This window comes from Chiloscyllium punctatum, chromosome 3 (assembly GCF_047496795.1).
Source record: "Chiloscyllium punctatum isolate Juve2018m chromosome 3, sChiPun1.3, whole genome shotgun sequence".
Taxonomy (NCBI): domain Eukaryota; kingdom Metazoa; phylum Chordata; class Chondrichthyes; order Orectolobiformes; family Hemiscylliidae; genus Chiloscyllium; species Chiloscyllium punctatum.
The window spans coordinates 92,252,324-92,274,095 of record NC_092741.1 but is presented as its reverse complement, the minus strand read 5'-3'; the positions used below and the strand labels follow the sequence as shown (position 1 = coordinate 92,274,095).

The following is a 21,772-nucleotide window of genomic DNA, read 5'->3' as shown; positions in this document are numbered from 1 at the left end:
CATATCATCTATACCATTCTCACAAAGACCTTGTTAAGGTTCTGTAAGAATTGAGATTGTGCCTAACCTTTCTCAAACTCACTTACTCATTTAATAACCAGCTCCCCGATGTTCAGTTTGGGTTCGATCAGAGCTATTCAGCTCTAGATCTAATGCAAACTTGGTGGAATGAGCTGAATCCCAGTTGTGGGATGAAAGTATTGTCGTTGATACTGAGTGTGGCATGTTGGAGTGGGAAGCACAGGTAAAATTGTTAGTCAAGTAAAAGGGAAAACTCGTTATTGGTTGGAGACAAAACTAGCACAAAAGAAGGTGTTATTGTTGTTGCAGGTCAATCACTGCTGCCTCAGCAGAGTGCTACAAAAGTTGTTCAGGTCAGTGCCATTTTCTGAACCATCATCAGCAGTTTATCAATGGCCTTCCTTCTTTCATAAGGCAAAAGGATGTTCACAGATGATTATACAGAGTTTAGTGATAGTCAAACTCCTCACATAATAAAGCAGTCTGTATCTACAAACCACAAGACCGAGACCACATCAAGCTTAGGCTGAAGAGTGCTAACCAACATTCACTCCACAGGTGTTGGAGGCAATAACCATCTCCAGAATTGTAGCCTCTAACTATTTCCCCTTGACATTCAATGGCATTACCAATGCTGAAATTTCCAATACCAACACTATGGGATTTACCATTGACCAGAAATTTAACAGGATGAGAAAAACAAATACAAAGGCTACAAGAGCAGGTCAAAGGCTAGGAATTCAGCAGCATGTTCCTCACCTCCAAACTTGCCAGTGCCTGTCCATTATCTACAAAGCACAAGCCAGTGGCATCGTAGAGTACACTCCACTGACCGAGAATGCAGTTCCAAAAACACATAAGCCATAAGACCATAATATATCACAGCAAAAACAGGACATTCAGCCCATTCAGTCTGCTCCACCATTTGCTCACAGCTGATATATTTCTCAAACTCATTCTCTTCCTCTCTGCTCATAACCTTTGAACCCCTTACCATTCATGACCTATCTATCTCTGCCTTAAATATACTCAATGAATTGGTCTCTACAGCCTTCTGCTGTAATGAGTTCCATCGATTTATCACCCTCTGCTGAAGAAATTCCTCCTCAGTTCTAAAAGGTTAATCCTTCATTCTGAGGCTGTCGGGTCCTAGTCTCTCCTACTGGTGGAAACATCTTCTCCATGTCTATTCTATCTAAGACTATCAGTATTCTTTATATTTCAATCAGATTCTCTCTGATCCTCATAAACTCCATCGAATGCAGTCCCAGAGTCCTCAACTGATCTTCATATGGCAAGCCCTTCATCCCTGTGCCTTTATTCTTCCCAGCAAAGTGCCTAACCTCACACTTTCCCACATTGTATAACATCTACCACCTCTTTGCCTACTCTTGTAGACTGTCCAAGTCCTACAGCCTCCCTGCTTCCTCAACATTACCTGTCCCCCACCTATCTTTGTATCATTTGCAAACTTAGCAACAATGCCTTCAGTTCCTTTAGCCAGAACGTTAAATATAATGTGAATAGTTGTGGCCCCAACATGGACCCCTATGGTATTCCACCATTCACTAGCTGCCATCCTGAAAAAGACACCCTTGTCCCTAATCTTTGCATTTTGCTAGTCAGCCAATCCTCTATCCATGTCTACCTTGCCCCTAAAACCATGGGCTCTTAGTTTAATTCGCAGCCTCCTGTGTGGCAGCTTGTCAAAGGCCTTCTGGAAATCCAAATGCATCACTTACACTGATTCTCCTTTGTCTAACTTGTGTGTTACCTCCTCAAAGAATTCTAACAGATTTGTCAGGCACGACCTCCCCTTGAAGAAGCTGTACTGAATTAACTCTATTTTAACATGTATTTCCAAGTACTCTGCAATCTCGTCCTTGTATAATGGACTCTAAAATCTTACCAATAACTAGATCAGGCTAACCATCCTAGAGATTTCTACCATCTGTCACCCTCCTTTCTTGAACAGAGGTGCTACATTATCAATTTTCTAGTCCTCTGGGACCCTCCCTAACTTCAATGATTCCTGAAAGATCACCACTACTGACTCTATAATCTCCTCAGTTATCTCCTTCAGAACTCTGGGGTGTATTCCAACTGGTCTGGCTGATTTATCCTTCCCCAGCACCTTCACCTCAGTGATGATCACTACACTCCCCTCTTGAGGTTCTGGTATACTACTGATGTCTTCCACTGAGAATACTGATGCAAAGTACCAATTCGTTTCCTCTGTCATTTCTTTGTTCCCCATTACTACTTCTCCAGTCTCACTTTCCAGCAGCCCAATATCCACTCTTGTCCTCTCTCACCTTTTAGATATCTAAAAAAACTCTTGAAATCTTCTATTATGTTAATAGCTAGCTTATTCTCATATTTCATCTTCTCCCCACTTATTGCTTTTTTAGTTATCCTTTGCTGGTTTGTAAAGCTTCCCAATCCTTTGGTTTCCCTCAAATCTTCACCACATTGTATGCTTTTGCTTTTATGCTGTCTGTGGTTTCCTTTGTCAACCATGGCTGCTTTGTCTTCCCCTTAGTATATTTCTTCTTTCTTGGGATGAATTTCTGCTGTGCCTCCCAGATTACCCCCAGAAACTTCTGCCATTGCTGCTGCACCATCTTCTCTGCCATACTCCCATTCCAATCAACTCTGGCCAGCTCCTCCCTCATGTCTTTGTAGTTACCTTTATTTAATTGCAATACCGTCACATCAGATTCCAGCTTCTTCCTCTCAAACTGCAGGATGAATTCTATCATATTATAGTCACTACTCCCCAGGGGTTCCTTCACCTTAAGCTTCCCAATCAAGTCTGCCTCATTACACATCACCAAATCAATAATTGCCTGTTCCCCAGTGAGCCATACCACAAGCTGCTCCAAATAAAACACGCAAACGATCCATAAATTTCTTTTTGCGAGATCCGCTGCCAGCTCAATTTTCTCAGTCCACCTGCATATTGAAGCAGTGAAATACCATCCAAAACAAAGCACCCTGTTCAATTTGATCACTCCATGAATATTCACTCCCTTCATCACCAGCTCATAGAAGCTGCATTGTGGACCATCTAGAAAATAGTCTGCAGTAAATGAGCAAGGCTCCTATGACAGCAGCTTCCAAATCCTCAACCTGTATCATTTGTAAGAAAAAAGGCAACAGAGACATAAGACAGCTAGCTGTGATTTCCCCACCAAGACACACACCAGCCTGACTTGGAAATATATTAACATTCCTTCATTCTCCCTTAGTCAAATGGCTCAAACTCCTTTCCTAACAAAGGATATGCTCATACTAAATGGGTGTATGTGGTTCAAGAAGATGGCTATTAGTCACCATATTCTGAAGAACACTCAGGATGAGTAATAAATGCTAGCCTCACATCCCATGAACACATTAAAATAAATAACTGAGCATGAAAGAGATCAGGGAGGAACTTGACTAACAATAAAGTTTGAGTACTGGAAACACTTTTAATAGTCATATAAAATTCAAATCAATATGGCAATGATTCTATTTAGATGATATTCAGCACAAATTAATTCTAGGTGTCAATGTCATGTTAACATGGCGCATCAAATGTTTTCTGACTTTTTATTGTATCGTCCGTGTGTTCCTCAGTGTTCGCAAGTCATGGAAAACATAGCCGAACGGGCTTTGTGCCCATCTGAATAGCACATGTCTGACGCTTCCAAAACTTTCCAGGTCAGATCTAAATATATACTTCCTGTACATTTTCTGCATGTCATTCATCAGCTATAGAGAACAAGTGGATTTGGAAGAAATATCTATCGTAGCTGCTAGCAAAAGCAGGACTGCAGCTGCCATTTGAATGGCAGGTCACTTTTTGCAGGAAATCTCCAGAAGCAGATTGAGTAACCCACTTGCATTCTGTAGACTCAGTATGAAGCAAGTGGAGCATTCAGATTTTCTATATTGGAATTATTGATACAAGAAGTGGAGGAACTAAATATTTGTCCTAAGAGTTAATCCACCCTAAAATATAGCAGTAAAGAGTGTTTGGGAGTGATTGCCATAAAAACTCAACTATTGTTAAGAGTGAATAAAGAAATGTTCGAAGAAATGTGTTTACAAGAGGATTGCTGTTGGATAGAATACTTTGCAACAGTGAACAGTTGAGAAAGAGGCCAGTGCAACCTTTAAGAGAAATATAGAGAAATATTTATAACTGAGAAACATTCAATGTCTGATAAGAGTGTGGGTTTATGTAATTGGCTGTATATTACTCCCAACAATGAATTGCTAAAGGGGTGATACTTTGAATGCACTTCTTTTATGATATTAATGTCAATGGCTCTGCAGTTTCAGGGGAAATATTGTGCATAACGGCAAAATATTACAGAAATTAACTGCAATCAGAAATTTTAAAAATCAACTGGAGGAAATAAATAGGAGCTTTATAATAACATGCACGCTTCCTTCCATTTGGTGTGCGTGTTTAAACTCTGACCTAAACAGGATACATAATGTGGCAAGAGCATATTATTTATCATCAAGCAACTGATCACGATTTTTAAAAAAATCTAGGGCCAACTTGAATGTGAGATCTGGTACTTTAATCTGATTGCTGAAAAGTTTCATTTTGTATGTGTCAAGGCTGGAGTTGTGAAGAGGGGAGCTGGTTTAAATCTAATCACTCTCTAGAGTAAGGAATGGAAGTGCCTTTGTCTCCACAGCACAGCAACGCCACTGTTAGCAGGACAATAATGTCTGAGGCACATTTATTTAACGAAAGCTTGGCAGCAGGAATAATGTGCCATACAAGGTTACAAAGTATAACAACAGAAAAAAAATCATTTAGATATAACAAAGCATTTTGTTTCGAACTGCAACAAAGGGTAATTCAAACTGTCAGCTCATTTTTAAAATTTGAAGAAAAAATAATGAATTACCTGTAGATGTTTTCAGAATTAAAAGGGCATCTAGCTAGTAAGCAACAATTGTAGATTTTATCATACAATGGCAGCATTTCCCTGCCATTTGATTACCTTTCTATGTGTACTAAGCAAGCCAATCAGATACATTACCTTAGTTAGCTCAGGCTATATTATCAAACTCATAATACAAATATGTGGACTAAGGTTCCAGAGGCATGAATTCCAGTCACAGCATAGTAGCTAGTAAACTTAACAGAATATATAAGATCCTGAGGGGTCTTGACAGGGCAGATGTGGAGACAATGTGTACTGAAAGCAAGTTTAAACACTTACATAATTGACCAAGACAGAGATACACTGTGATATGCAGTCTAACTGAATGGGAGCATACCAATGCCCGAAATTAGAATCTTAACTCTAACAGTTGCCATTTGTCCACATAAATAAAATAAAATGCTGGATAATACTCACCAACCCTGAAGTGGTGACCCAAAAACAGCTCTTGCAATAATTTTGTTTTGTTTTGATTTTAAGCAGATTGCCCTCTACTGGTAGTACCCAGAATTCAATTGACGTATGAATGAATAAACACTTCATATAAACACTGCAGGTAAATATCAAATTGCCTGCTGTGGCCTGAGAATTGCTCCCTAGACAAAGGCTGGGACGTCATTGTATATTAGTTGAAGATATAAGCTTTTGTGGACATGGAGTCTCAATTACACACTACTTGAATGAGTCTGAGGCAATGTGTAATTGGAGAAGGTCATTTCACCCATCTAACATTCCATTATAAGTCAGGGTTATGGATCAATGAAGTGGACAGACTTTCTTATTTTTCTTCAATCCAAAAATCTTTCTACTTGAGGTATTTGAGATGTGAACAATGGGTTGGACCTTCTGAAGAGTGACAATCACCGTCAGATTAACATTCTACTCCTGCTTTATTTTGTGTTAATGTTTCTGGCAGGAGATTCCAATCTCAACTCTTGCAGAAATGAAGATATACCTTAAATTAAACCCTGTTCTCATAGTGCAGGATGATCAGGAAAGGGAAACCATGTCCCTTTTTAACAGCAGTAATTACTGCATTCTGTGATTTAAATAGCCAGCAGCACAGACAGCCATTTGGACAGATAAAGTATTACAACAAATGTGATACAATGGATTACAGGTATAAGAAATGTGTGGGTGATCACATGGTCAAAAACATAATGTGTCTGACTTCAGTGCAGAGCTAATCCTTTAAAGGCCTTGTAGCCATATCTCTCTTTCTGGGCCAGAAGCTATGGGTTCAAGAACTCATTTGATGTGTCATTATACATCTGAACAGATTGATTTTAAGGTAAAGGTGAAGTTGGGTGCCAGGTGGGGAGGATGCCAGGAATCCAAGTGGGTTGGTTGCCAATTGGGTGGGGAGGTATCACACCCAGATAGGAAGAGCCTCCGTAGGAGCATCAAGTCCCAAAGGGAGATGGGGATTCATGGTACTGAAGTGGAGGCAGTGTCAGGTCGAGGGGAGAGAGAGAGACGGTGCTGTTTGGAAATGGGGGCGACACCGAGTTGATTGATGGAGGACGTGTATGGTATCTGGGAGAAAGTTAGTTGGGATATGTGTGGTAACTTGCAAGGCATTCAGTTTAATTATTATCCAGGGGTTAAACTAGGTTTTCTTTATAATTATCTGATGTTTCCTAGATAACTAGCAACTTAACCCTAGCAGAACTCACTGAATCCTTTGACTAAAATGGATATTCTGGATGTTTCCAAGCACAATGCAGAAATCTTCAATTTCCCCGTTCATCCCCTTGGAACCTACTACTTTGGGGGTTCCATGGGGTCTCAGTGTATAACTCCCTTCACCCTGCAGAAATTACTATCTGGCTGTCAGGCCAGCTAGGCCAACGTTTGTATTGCCTATCACTAGTTTATTAGTCACGGGCTTCTCTTTGCATCACTTCTGTTACTGCTGAGATGGTGTTCCTGTGATACTATCAGGAAGAGAATTCCAGGAATTTGACTTGGTAACAGTGAAGAAAGAATATATCCAATTCAGTATGGTGCAAAACTAGATCAGATACTGACAGGTCATGTTGTTCCCTCTCTGTTACTGCTTGTGACTTTCTAGGCGCTCGAGCTCATGTTGCTATCAAAATCATCTTAATGAGTTACTACAGTAAATCCTGCATTTAGCACATACTTTGGTCATAGGAATTGGTGGTGGATTTGATATCAGTGTTAGTGGTTTGATTGTTTTGCCCTGGATGGCAATGAGATTTGTAACTGTTGTTGCAGTTAAATTGATCCAGATGAGTACTTCATCACAATCTTGATGTGAGCCTTGTAGATGAGGGCCCATCTTTAGAGAATAAACTTTTAAACACTGAACAGAGTAACCAGCCTCTGCCCTGGCCTGGTTGCCAGGGATGTGCACATAACTAATCCATTGCAGTGTCTGGTTAATAATAACCTTCAGGACAATAATAGAAGGGGCCTGCATTGACAGTGCTATTTAAAGCCTGGATGTGCTACTGATTCCATTTTATAATGGAGACGATCATTGCCAATCGAGTATTGAGAGTATAGCCTATCATTTATTACTAAAATGGCTGTTCAGACATCTTTAGTTTTTGATTTGAAATCTTGCTTTGATGTTCTTAGATGTGAAGTTATTGCAATTAATTTAGTATCCTCAACTAGCCTGCTATGATGCCCATTTAAGATTGACTTTTCAGATCATAAAACACACCTTTTAGTTTAGTAACTAATAATGAGTTTCCTTGACGTCAGGGAAATGTCCATACAGGCCAGTGATCAACTTAATGTATTTCAGACTGATGTGTCTGCTTTCCAATATCCAGACACTAAAAGGTAGTACACTGGTATCTTTTTTTAAAGATTTGCACAGGTGCATTCTTGGTCCAACACAGGAAGTTCAAACCCAGGAAATTGGCATTGCCTCTGAGAACAAACACTTTGTACTTTCAAAGGGTAACAAACGTTGCCAATGAACTTAGACCTGCAGTTCAAAATAGCACATTAATCATCTTACACTTTGCTTCTAACCTTCTGCCAATACACATTATGATGCATGCACAAAATGAATTACTATATAGGATAGATCGGCAATAAATCCATCTGGAAATAATTATCACTTTTTAACTATGTTAAAAGCAAGCATCATTTATATTAAGCACGTAATTATCCTACATAGCTCTAAAATGAAAGAGATCCATCATTGTGTTACAAATGGATAATTCCTCATTAAAGTATTACCAGCATCCTTTATTTTCATCTTAATATTCGACCTTGGATCTTATAGCTTTCATGCGCTTGGAATGTTGCAACATGCTTCAGAGCCAATGAATTACTTTAGAAGTGTAGACAGAGTAGACAAACAAGGCAAACAAGGCAGCCACTTTGAATTCAGCAAACTCCTGAAAACAGGAAATAAAATAATTGGTCTTTTTTTATGATGCCGTTGGTTGAGTGATGCATATTAGCCTTGATACTGAGACAACACCCTGCCTTTTTTTTTGAATAATGCCTTGGGGGCCATTTATGGTTGAAATTTTCCCAGTGTTGGAACATGAATTGACAGTTTATTCCACGCTTGCCGAATTGTAATCGGTTGGATTGCAAGACAGTGTGCCAATTAACAATTGTCCGTTTATGTAACTACTTATAATTAAATTAAATCCTCTTAGGTCTACCTCACCAAGCTTATGGCAACTCTCATTTAAAGAATCATAGAGAAGCAAAATGAAAGCCACTCAACCCATCATATTGATGCAAGCCCCCTCAAAGTTTTAGTCTTACCCACTTTTCTTAATACTATACTTAGTTATTACCCCAGCCTATTAGATTTATTTAATTGAACTGAGGTGAAGTTCAAATCCATATTCCCAATAGGTTAGACTGCGTCTTGGGGTTTCTAGTGCAGTGGTACCTTATCCTCAGGGTTGGGAAATGATGGGGATAGTCCTTGACTTCAAGGCAGCATTGATCTGAGTTCATCATTAAGGAGCCCTAGCTTGGTTGTGGCTAATGGGAAGCAGGGAGAAAATCTCCACTGGTTGGAGTTATACCGAGCGCAAGGGAATATGATTGTGTTGTTTTGGAAGTCGATCATCTGAACCACAGAACATCTCTTTGTGTTGTCTTTGGCCCAGCTGCTTCATCAAAGATCTTCTCGCAATTATAAAGTCAAAACTGAGGATGCTCACTGATGATTGCACAATGTTCAGCACCACTCATTACTCCTCAGATACTGGAATCATCTGTATCCAAATGTACGAAGATCGGGGTAACATTTAGACCTGGGCTCATATGTGGAAAATAACATTCACATTGCACAAGTGTCAGGCAATGACTATCTCCAACAAGAGACAATTCAAATATCACCCCTTTACATTCAAAGGCATTACCATCATTGAATTCCCCATAATCAACATCGTGGAGTTACCATTGATCTGAAAGTAAACAGGTGCATTCATATAAAATTTGTGGCTGCAAGAAAAAGTTCTAGACTAAGATTCCTGCAGCAAGTAATTCACTATCTGAGTCTCTAAAGAGTATTCATCATCGACATTGCAATTGTCAGGACTGTGATGGAATGCGACACTCAAAAAGTATGACACCATCTGGAAAAAACAGCCTGCTTCACTGGTACCCAAACAACTCCTTCAATGTTTACTCCTTTCTTGTCACTGCAGATTGGCAACATCGTGTCCCATCTACAAGGTGCAAAGGTCCTTGGATAGCACCTTCTAAAACTGTAGCTTCTACCACCGAGAAATACGAGGGCAGCAAATACCTGCAAGTTCCCTTCCAAGCCACATACAATCTGATTTGTAAATATATCATGGTTCATCTCGTCCGAATCCTGAAACCTTCCTAACTGTATTGTGGGTGTACCTGCACTATAGAGTCATAGAGTCATAGAGATGTACAACATGGAAACAGACCCTTCGGTCCAACCCATCCAAAGGTAGAAGACAGAAGGTGGTGGTGGAGGGTTGCTTTTCAGACTGGAAGCCTGTGACCAGTGGAGTGCTACAAGGATTGGTGCTGGGTCCTCTACTTTTTGTCATTTACATAAATGATTTGGATGCGAGCATAAGAGGTATAGTTAGTAAGTTTGCAGATGACACCAAAATTGGAGGTGTGGTGGACAGCGAAGAAGGTTACCTCAGATTACAACAGGATCTTGATCAGATGGGCCAATGGGCTGAGAAATGGCAGATGGAGTTTAATTCAGATAAATGCGAGGTGCTGCATTTTGAGAAAGCAAATCTTAGCAGGACTTATACACTTAATGGTAAGGTCCTAGGGAGAATTTCTGAACAAAGAAAACTTAGAGTGTAGGTTCATAGCTCCTTAAAAGTGGAGTCGCAGGTAGGTGGGATAGTGAAGAAGGATTTTGGTATGCTGTCCTTTATCGATTAGAGTATTGAGTACAGGAGCTGGAAGGTCATGTTGCAGCTGCACAGGACATTGGTTAGGCCACTGTTGGAATATTGCGTGCAATTCTGGTCTCCTTCCTATCGGAAAGATGTTGTGAAACTTGAAAGGGTTCAGAAAGGATTTACAAGGATGTTGCCAGGGTTGGAGGATTTGAGTTCTAGGGAGAGGCTGAACAGGCTGGGGCTGTTTTCCCTGGAGCATTGGAGGCTGAGGGTTGACCTTATAGAGGTTTACAAAATTATGAGGGGCATGGATAGGATAAATAGACAAAGTCTTTTCCCTGGGGTGGGCGAGTCCCTCCAACAATTTGCCCACCACTGACGTCAGTCTCACTGGTCTGTAGTTTCCTGACTTGTCCTTACTGCCCTTCTTAAACAGTGGCACCACATTTGCCAACCTCCAGACATCCAGCACCTCACCTGTGACTATTGATGATACAAATATCACAGCAAGAGGCCCAGCAATCACTTCCCTAGCTTCCCACAGAGTTCTTGGGTACACCTGATTAAGTCCTGGGGATTTATCCATTTTTATGTGTTTCAAGACATCCAGCACTTCCTCCTCTGTAATATGGACATTTTTCAAGATGTCACCATCTATTTCCCTACATTCTATATCTTTCATGTCCTTTTCCACAGTAAATAGTGATGCAAAATACTTGTTTAGTATTTCTCCCAATTTCTATGACTCCACACAAAGGCCGCCTTGCTGATCTTTGAGGGGTCCTATTCTCTCCCTAATTATTCTTTTGTCCATATTGTATTTGTAAAAACCCTTTCAATTCTCCTTAATATATTTGCCAAAGCTGTCTTATGTCCCTGTTTTGCCCTCCTGATTTCTGTCTTAAGTATACTCCTACTGTCTTTATACTCTTCTAAGGATTCACTCGATCTATCCTGTGTATACCTTACATATGCTTCCTTCTTTTTCTTAACCAAACCCTCAATATCTTTAGTCATCCAGCATTCCCTATCCCCACCAGCCTTTCCTTTCACCCTGACAGGAACATACTTTCTCTCGATTCTTGTTATCTCATTTCTGAAGGCTTCCCATTTTCTAGCTGTCCCTTTACCTGTGGACATCTGCCAGGTAAAAACAATGACTGCAGATGCTGGAAACCAGGTTCTAGATTAGAGTGGTACTGGAAAAGCACAGCAGGTCAGGCAGCATCTGAGGAGCATGAAAATCAACGTTTCGGGCAAAAGCCCTTCATCAGGAATAGAGGCAGAGTGCCTGTAGGGTGGAGAGATAAAAATTCTGCCCCCAATCAACTTTTGAAAGTTCTTGCCTATTATTGTCAAAAGTGGCCTTTCTCCAATTTAGAACTTCAACTTTTAGAGCTGGTACTATCCTTTTCCATCATTATTTTAAATCTAATAGAATTATGGTCACTGGCCTCAATGTGCTCCCCCAATGACACCTCAGTCACCTCCCCTGCCTTATTTCCCAAGAGTAAGTCAAGTTTTGCACCTTCTCTAGTAGGTACATCCACATACTGAATCAGAAAATTTTCTTGTTCACACTTAACAAATTCCTCTCCATCTAAACCTTTAACACTATGGCAGTCCCAGTCTCTGTTTGGAAAGTTAAAATCCCCAACCATAACTACCCTATTATTCTTACAGAAAGCAGAGATCTCCTTACAAATTTGTTTCTCAATTTCTATCTGACTATTAGGGGGTCTATAATACAATCCCAATAAGGTGATCATCCCTTTCTTATTTCTCAGTTCCACCCAAATAACTTCCCTAGATGTATTTCCGGGAATATCCTCCCACATGAACTGCAGCTCACTAAGAACTTCTCAAGGGGCATAAGAATAGTAAATGGATGATGGACTGACCAGCAGTATCCACGTGCTGTGAATTAATGTGCACAAGTCCTGAATTGAGCCTCATGTCTCTCTCTATCTTAATGATCGCAGAAATTGTCTTTACCGAAATTTGATCCAGAAATAGAGGCCTTATTATTGAATTGTAGCATTGTATTAGCTTTTGAATTTAATCAGGCAGCTTTGTGCATTCCAAGAATCACATCTGGCCTGTAAATAATTTATTACATTCTGGAGACATGTTATTTGGTGAAAATCGAAATTGGTGAAATTGTACAACAATTCAGCAATCCATTTCATTTGGAATCCACTTGGAAAATCATAAGCTAACCAAGCAAAGTGAGCATGGTTTCATGAAAGGCAACTCATGGGTGTCTAATTCATGAAAAGTTTTGAGGAAGTCTCAACCAGAATGGATCGAAGAGAACCAGTACTTTGAACTTTCCAGACAGCATTTGACAAGATAACTCACACAAGGGTAAGTTATAAGATAAGAGTCTATAATGTTGGAGGTAGTATATTGGCATGGATAGATTGCATGGCAAATATTTAGGAAACAGTGAGTAAGGATAAGGAGTTCTTTTTCAAGTTAATGACCTGTAACTTGTGGGATGACACAGGGATCAGTTCTGGGGCTGCAACTATTTACAATATATATTTTAATGGCTTGGAGGAAGGAATCAAATGTACTGGAGGCACATTTGGACATGACAGAAAAATAAGTGGAAAGGCAAGTTACAAGAGGGATATAAACTGTTTATAGAGATATTGATAGGTTAAATTAGTGGGCAAAATGTTGGCAAATGGAGTATAATGTGGGAAAGTGTGAAATTGTTCAGTTTGGAAAGGAAAACCAAAGAGCCGAGCAGTATTTAAATAGAGAAAAACTGTCAAAAGCTGCAACACAAAGGGACTTGTGCATGAAACACTGAAAGCTAACACACAGGTACAGCAGGTAATCAGGAAGGTTAATGGAATGTTGGGCTTTATTTCAATGGGGTTAAAGTATAAGAGGAGGGAAGTCTTCCTGCAACTGTACAAGGTGTTAGTGAGACCACATCTGGAGTGCGATGAGTACTTATAGTACTCTTATTTAAAGAATGATCTTATTTCATTGAAAGCAGTTCAAAGAAGGTTTACTAGGAAAATCTCCGGTATGGAGGGATTGTCTTCTGAGCAAAGGTTAAACAGATTGGGACTCTACCTCACTGGAATTTAAGAGAATAAGAAGTGATCTCATTGACATATATGGGATTCTTAAGGGGCTTGTCAGGGTAAATGCTGAGAGGATGCTTCCCCAAGTCCAGGTCCAGAGGGCATAGTCTCAGAATAAAGGGGTGCCAATGTAATATTGAGATGAGGTGGAATTTCTTCTCTCAGAGGGTAGTGAGTCGTCAGAATTTGAGTTGTGAGGACAGAGTTCGTGTATATATTTAAGGCTGAGATAGATTCTTGATCAGTAGGGAATCAAGGGTTATGGGGAAAGGGCAGGAAATGGGATGTGAGCAGTGTCGGATCAGTCTTGATCCTATTGAATGGTGGCGTCACTTAAGAAGCTGAACAGCTTACTCCTGTTCTTATTTCTTATGGTCTTTTGGTCTTATTCCGCCAGTTAATTGGCCAAGTTGTGAAGGAAAGGGTAATTCTGATAGAATGTTTGCTGAATGTTTACTTTCCCGCTCCATTTTCTTCAAGAATTTTCCCTTTGTGCATGCTAGCTTTTAATATGATTACATATTTAGCATTAAAGATGATTTATTAGTTGTCAAATGAAATGCTAACATTATTTAATCGGTAAACGTTCTTATTGCCCACATCATTTTTGTATTGTCATCATATTTATATTGCTACTTTTGCATTGCATCTGGCTTGCATGCACAAATTGAGACAGGTGCCAATTGAGTATAGGAATCCCGATTGCACAGTCTCTTTTACTGGTCTCCATTCCAACATAAAGCTTTATTTTAAAAGTAATTAGATGATACAGTCAAGCTTTAAGGACTTTCAACATTTTGTTTTAATGCTAAAAGAAACTAATCTCGCAGTTATACTCAGATTGTAAATAGCGCTGTGTAATATTATTTTGCTTCACACTGACACTGCTGTATACACACAGACTGAATTCAGAGTAACAGTTCAACTTGATGCTGGATTGAAGAGGATTGTGATTCCCAAGAGGATGTGGTTCACTGTTCTTGCCTCTTGGGTATTAATGTTCATTTATACTCCACATGGTACACCACATGCACATAAAGCATTGACCAGGCAGTAGGGTTATCGAGTCATGCCACACAAAAACAGACCCTTCAGTCCAAGCAATCCATGCTGACCATGTTCACAACTAGTCCCACCTGCCTGCATTTATCCCATATCCCTCCAAACATTTCTTATTCATGTACTTATCCAATGTTTTTTAAATGTTGTAACTATTCCTGCATTCATCACTTTCTCTGGCAGTTCAGTTCACACTCTCTGTGTAAAAACGTGCCCCTTGTATCCTTTTTAACTCTTTCTCCTCTCACCTTAAAAATATGCCCCCTACCTTTGAACTCCCCTACCTTAGGGAAAAGAACACTGGATGGAAATTCAGAAAGGAAGGATTAGACGACCTTAAACAAGCCCTACCCAAACTTTCTTCTAATTAAGTTAAAGAAAATCAGGCAGGTGGCTGTGTTTCGAGTGAGCAATCCTTCTGACCAATGAATTTACCTGCATTCTGCTCAGTCTATAATTTAAGCTGTAGAGTCATGACTTGCCCACACAGGTTTGGTGTGAATGTAAATTCAAACAACTTTTCATCAAAGCTAAGTTAGCAGTGTGAATATGCCTCTAATTAATAAGAAGTTGGTTTGAACATCATTAAACAAATAAAATTATTCCCCTATCCATAACCTTAAAAAAAAGAGTCAAGGCCAAGAGTGTTTTTCACATGCAGCAGGTTTGGAAATGCTCCATTGTTCCCATATATTTCCAAATTTTCTATGGCCTTTGATTCAACTAACCATACCATTCTCCTTACAAACCTCTGCTCCCTTATCCAACTCAGTGTGATTACCTGTATATGATTCCATTCCAATTTAACTAATTGTTTTCAGCATATCTCCAACGATGCTTTTGTTTCCTGCCCCCACATTGTTGCATCTGAAGCACCCAAGGATCTATTTGTAACTCCATCTCTCCCCAATGTACATGGCCCATTGCTGGTATCACCTGGAAAAGTGGGGCCATCTTCCAGCTGCACATTCATAATAACTGCACTTTCACTGCCCCACTCTCTCAACCTTCTCATTGCTGCCTTGTTGTCAGATCCTTTTCCTAGCACTCAACCCTGAATGAGTTTCGAATTCCTCCAATAAAACAATACTGGAGCATTCACCTGTAGCCTAAGACAAAAGTTAGAACCTTAGCATTGATTGTATCTTTGGTCCTTGTTCTTTGATAGAATCAGACTGTTTGTAACCTTAACATCCTATTTGATCTGAACTCCAATCCTAAACCTATCCATCGAAAGACCACTTACTTCACCATTTGTAACATCATATACCTCTGGCTGTGTCTCAGCCCATCAAATGATATTAAGGAAATCTTTTACATGCAATGAATGGTTACGGTCAGGGATGTATGCCTGAGAGTACAGTAGAAGCAGGTTTAATGAAGGCATTCAAAAGAGAATTAGATTGCCATTTGAAAAGAAACAATATGCATGGTTCTAAGTGAGATGCTTATTTGTACAGCCAGCACAGACACCATGGGATCTCTCTGCACTGCAATAATTCTGTGGTCACCTGCTGAAACTCTCATCCCACACCTCTATCATTAGCAGACTAATGTTTTCTGGTGCTGTCTCCCATTAATTTAAATTGCTCATAAACTCTGGTGCCTATATTCTACGGTATGTCAGCTTTGTTTTGCATTTTACTTACTGATGCACATTAGTTCCTGATTCAAAAATGCCTCAGTTGTAAAATTCTTATTGTGTTTAAATCTCTTTAAAGCTTAACTCCTCCCTGTCTCTGTAGTCTCCTACAAGCCTACACCCCTGTTGGTCTCCAGCGTTTGTTCAAACACCATCTCTTTGTTTTCCCACATTTTTGGTAGCATGATTCCAGCTGTTTATCTCTATGCTCTAAATTCATTTTCTTAACCTTTCTATCTCTCTTTTTCCTCTTAAGGAGCCTCTTCCTCCAACAGTGAATCCTTAAAACACAGCTCTTCAAACAAAGTTTCAAGCCTTTCTCTATTACCTTTTCCTGGTTATTTCCATTCATTCATTAGATTATTTCCATGAAGCACATTGGGATGCTCTTCTTTAATGTACATAAAGCCAAGTTGTGGCTCTTGTGGTATGGTGTACTCTCAGCTAGAAGGCCCAGGATCAAGCCCCAACTACTTCAGAGATGCACCATAACACAGGTTAATTAAACATATATATAAACACGAGTTATTGACCTAGTATACAGGTTAGCTGAGCTTTCTTGATCAAAAGTGACAGAGTTAAAGACAAATGTCTGCAGTGTTACTTAATAATGGGAAGTGTAAATTGTTTAAAATGTTTAAATTGTAGAACTGGATCTACCTCTCTGTGTCTCTCTTAAGTATTGAAATTATTATTTTTTATTTGAAATATGTATATTTTTGGCTTTTCAACTATGCTCTGAAACGATGGCTTTTCCGCTATGTATTTCTGCAGCACGGAGCTAGATTGAGATAGATGGCTATACTCGCTCCACTCAGACTGACTGATTTTCACATTCCCTTGACGCGTTCTTGCGGTTGCAAGCCGTCAGTGTTTTTCTTATTTCCGAAAGCAGCTGCCAGTACTAAACTGGATCTCACAAGGCATGTCTAGGATCACGACCTATAGGGGGAAAGGTACGCTTCCTGTGCACACATATATCGTCTAGCCACTTTCCTGCAATCCTGGCCGTCTGAAACTTGTCTAATATCTGATCGGGCAGTGGGAAATAAAAATAATCAAAAGTACAACATTCCAACACGTCCGTCTTAACTCCATTGAGATCTTGGAAACTCAGTAGACATAACAACTTTTTGGCATTCTTATGCCAATCTTGCCAATTCGAACACATTGTACTCATCTAACTTTGCTGATATATGTTTATATACACCAGTTGTATTGAAATAATTCTTTGATAAACAAAAACACGACTGATTATAATTTTACAGCGCTTACATACTTATATGGACTCGTGTTGCGACTTTTTGCCGTGCTACAGGCAGAACGGGTCCAATGCACTGTGTCAGGGGGAATGTTTGCACTTTGAAATAGTATTTTAGCCGCTCATCCGCCGTGAGCATTGTTCAAAGCTCGCGTCACGGCAGTGTTTGCACAGCCTTCTTATTTTGAAATGTACTTGTTTGCCGGGCTGGAGGTATGCGCTGTGTCAAGAGGTCACATCCAATCCGGTGTGAGGCAGGAACTGGCAGCCTGCCCAGGAATGCTGCTGTTGACCCAGAGGCGAGGCTGCTGGCTGGTTGGCAGGTGGCCGCTTGTGTGCGTCAGCCCGCCTGACAGGCAATAAAAGGCACACGCTTCAACCGTTCAACACTCACTAACTGCTCGAGAGAAAGAGAGAGAGAGAATCAGGAGCAAATCTCGACTCGATCCGACAACTTGCAAGAAGAACAGAAACATTTGATCAAGTCCAACTGAAAAGTTGAGTGAAAATGTTTGCTGGATTGAAGTCTGCGTTATTGCTGCTTCTGGGACTGGCTTACGTGGTAAGTTTTTGTGACTGTGTTTTGCAACAATCTTATTGGCAAAGCGACTATAATCCTTAAGTGTTTAAAAGCAGTTCATGTTCCTGTGTAGTTGTCTCATTCATACTGTCTGTGATCTGCTGCGCCTTCTGCTGGAGATGGTTGTAAACACAGTGCTGTGTATTTTGCAGGTTTCTGCTGGCGATGAGTGCCGAGTCCCCTGTCAGTGCCCCGAGCAGCCGCCGCGCTGCCCTCCCGGAGTCTCCCTGATCACTGACGGCTGCGGCTGCTGCAGTGTCTGCGCGAAGCAAGTGGGCGAGGTGTGTTCTCGCCAACAGCCCTGCGACCCCCACAAGGGCCTGTTCTGCGAGTTCGGCTCCGCCACGTACGCCACAGTCGGAGTCTGTGCAGGTGAGGACCGTCAGCTCTCTAACAGTACAGCACTGACATCAGAAATGATCACACCCTAGTGTGGAGATTTAGAGAAAAGCAAAACGCTGCGGGTTTGCAAAAATAAACACCGAAACAATCAGCAAAGGAGGCAGCCTGTCCCGGAATCTGCTGACAGTTTTCGGTTCTATTATTTTCAAGTTAATAATATCAGGCTGGATTGGATGTGAACAACTTTCTGTGGAACTCTGTGCATGTTTAGTTTTCACGTTTTATCAGTTTAGAAATGCCATTAGCAAATATTTTATATCTTGACTCTGGACTGGTGAATAATTGGGGCTATGCTGTTGAAACTGTTTAGAATCGTTTTTGTAGTGAAACCGCATTGCTGTCATCTGAAACGCTTTCAGTTGGACTAAATTGCTTATTTCTTTATGTGGTCTCTTGCAGCTAAAGCAGGGGCTCCTTGCTTGTTTGACGGTGTTGAGTACAGGAGTGGGGAGACCTTTCAGAGTGGATGCAAGTACAAGTGCACCTGTCTGGATGGCTCCATCGGCTGTGTCCCTGTCTGCAGTGTGTCCATCCGCTTGGCTAGCCCAGATTGTCCCGTGCCCAAGAAGATTAAAGTGCCTGGCAAGTGTTGTGAGGAATGGATCTGTGAGCAACCCAGACAGCAAACCATGGTTGGGCCTGCATTAGCAGGTAAGATGCTTATAGTTAAGCAAACATTAGCAGATACAACGGTGTATTTTGCAACCACCAGATTTTTAAAAAAAGAATAAAAAATGTATGTTGGCATTGGTTGAGTATAATGTTATATATGCTCCAGTGACCTCATCATTGTTAAACGTTATGTTTTTTTATGGAGTTTATCTTACCATCTTTAAAACGTTTAGCTTTGTTGTATTCGCAAAAAAGTTGATAGATGCATTTTTTTTGTTTGCTACAGCTTACAGAGAAGAAGCCACCTATGGTCCTGACCCCTCCATGCTCCGTGCAAACTGTCTTGTACAGACCACTGAATGGAGTGCCTGCTCAAGGACCTGTGGAATGGGCATCTCCAGTCGAGTAACTAATGACAACAGAGAATGCAGACTCGAGAAACAAACCCGACTTTGTATGGTCAGGCCCTGTGAAATGGATATGAAAGACACCATTAAGGTAAAAGGAACTACTTCTCCCAGATCAATTGATCTTAAAATAACCTCAAGATATGTTTTGATTTGTTATCATATTAAATATTTTCATTGACAAAATGTTCTCTTCTGTCATCTGCCCTATAGAAAGGCAAAAGGTGTATCCGCACTCCAAAGGTTTACAGACCTACCAAGTTTGAATTCTCTGGCTGTACCAGTGTGAAGTCTTACAAAGCTAAATTCTGTGGTGTTTGTACTGATGGACGATGCTGCACCCCTCACAGAACCGCTACACTGTCTGTCGAGTTCAAATGTCCTGATGGCCAACTGATGAAAAAGAAGATGATGTTCATCAAGACTTGTGCCTGCCATTATAATTGCCCCATGGACAATGATGTCTTTCAGTCCTTGTATTACAGGAAAATGATAGGTGATATGGCATAAACTATGTAATGGACCTAAGACTTTTTAACTGGAAAGATTTCCCATATCCTATTGAAAGGTTACTGCATAATACAAAGGAAATATTGACATGATCAGTTATCAAATGAGAAATTGAAACATGTCAGTGCACTCAGCCAAGATTTTGAAACTGCATTGCTTGTACACTGTTAGCTGTAATATCATTGTAAATAATGTACATATGTGTACAGTCATCTAAGTTAATTTAAGTGTATGTGCCTTATGTGTTTATTGCTTAAGTACTGTAGTTATAGACTTGACAAAATAACTGTTCTTTGATTTTTTTTATTTTATTTTTGAACAGTTGTTATAACATTGAGAAGTGTGACCAAAAGTTAAATGTTTGCACTTTTCTAGTTCAAAATAAAATATATTTTTGATACAAAATGTTTTCTGAATGAATACATCTACCAAGTGGAACTATATTCTGTCACAAAGATTGTCATATCTAAATACTTAAGTATTTGACAGAACATAACATTTATTTAAATATAATGATTTTTAATCAGTTTGATTAATATGGTTTTATTCATGTATATTAAAAGGTAGTGAACAAAGCCTTCCATCTCAGTTTAGATGTGCTACAAATTTCAGGAACTATAATAGCATTACATCTCCAATCATCAGAACTAAATATGGAGCATAAAAAATTTTGAGCCCAACAAGACATTAAGTAGTTCAGTCGGTGGGGGAGGTGCTGCAATGACAAAGCTGGGATTTGGAAGAGTGAGATAGACCAATGCTGTTTCAATTGTAAATTCCCATCTTCTCTCCCAGTTAGGAAGAAGTATCCAAGATATCGGCAACAATCCTAATATAACTAAAATTAGAGGCAGAATTATTAGATTTTTCTTCCAAAGCAAAGCTTCACAGAGAGAACTATCAAGTTAGTGAGGTTTTTTGTACTAATGAACAACTTGAATAATGGACAATAGGAATTGAGGCATATGGTACTATACTATGAGGCTTGGTGAAAACCTCTAAATGATAATTTTTGAGGTAAATTGATGTATCTAGCCATTTTGAGATTACTCTGATTAGTTTACTTTTCACAGCAATCATACAATCCAATTTTAAAAGCAAAATAAAAATTGGGTTAAAAAATTATACTATTATCAAATTAACAGCATACTTGATAATATAAACAACATTGCAACCTGGAAATTATTTTGTGCAGTATTGTGATAGTAATGCTTAATATATTAAAATTATTCATTCATATCAAAATAACCAACTCACCAATAAGAGCAGTTTGTTTATTCATATGGCATGGGAAGCAGTTATAATGTTGAATTTAACAATTTATTTCATAGATTTCAGCTGACAGTCTGCTTGTTGGTGATGTCACCAATGGTGGATCTCTCTAGTCAGTACTCTGATATATAGTTGTTCTGATGGCAACAATTATAATTTGAGCTGTTTCATGTTCTACTTGCGCAGAATGCCACATCTTCCCTGGTCCATTCTCAACCAGTTGAACATCACCACTTGGGTCAATTACCAGAATGTGAACTCAGTAGTCAATCAGGAGGTGTCCCATTGAGAGTTGCGGGCTGTTGTCAGTTTGTAGGGTGTGGAAGGTGCTCTCTTAGGGTCAATGGGATTTCAGATGGAATTTTTTTTATGTTGCTGTGTCAATAGAAGAACTTCATTGACTATCAACTGGTGGTGTTCTTTGCTGACATCAGGAGTTTAATATGTAATGGCATAGGAAGCAACGCAAGCTGTGTAAGTCTAACATTTGAGAAATAATCCAAACATCCTCTTGGAGGTTTAAATCCAGCATGTTTGTGTGGTGGTTCCTGAATGAGGTTGAACACCAGTACTCTGATGTTGGGTAGCACTGGACA

At 39.8% G+C, this 21,772-nt stretch overlaps 1 protein-coding gene across 1 annotated transcript; it reads left to right on the top strand.

Moving 5' to 3' along the window:
* Positions 1–17,751: 17,751 nt before the first annotated feature.
* Positions 17,752–20,309, top strand: ccn2a (cellular communication network factor 2a). The gene is made up of 5 exons (XM_072556435.1): positions 17,752–17,955; positions 18,126–18,345; positions 18,775–19,026; positions 19,274–19,485; positions 19,608–20,309. The coding sequence occupies exons 1-5, from the start codon at positions 17,902–17,904 to the stop codon at positions 19,902–19,904; spliced, it is 1,035 nt and encodes a 344-aa protein (XP_072412536.1). The 5' UTR covers positions 17,752–17,901; the 3' UTR covers positions 19,905–20,309.
* The last annotated feature ends 1,463 nt before the right edge of the window (positions 20,310–21,772 follow it).

What these genes read in the sequence shown, in the direction of transcription:
- ccn2a (XM_072556435.1), top strand. Translation starts at nt 17,902, where the DNA reads ATGTTTGCTGGATTGAAGTCTGCGTTATTGCTGCTTCTGGGACTGGCT. An exon ending in TTCTGGGACTGGCTTACGTG is followed by an intron (nt 17,956 to 18,125) that starts GTAAGTTTTTGT and finishes TGTATTTTGCAG; the next exon opens with GTTTCTGCTGGCGATGAGTG. An exon ending in CACAGTCGGAGTCTGTGCAG is followed by an intron (nt 18,346 to 18,774) that starts GTGAGGACCGTC and finishes GGTCTCTTGCAG; the next exon opens with CTAAAGCAGGGGCTCCTTGC.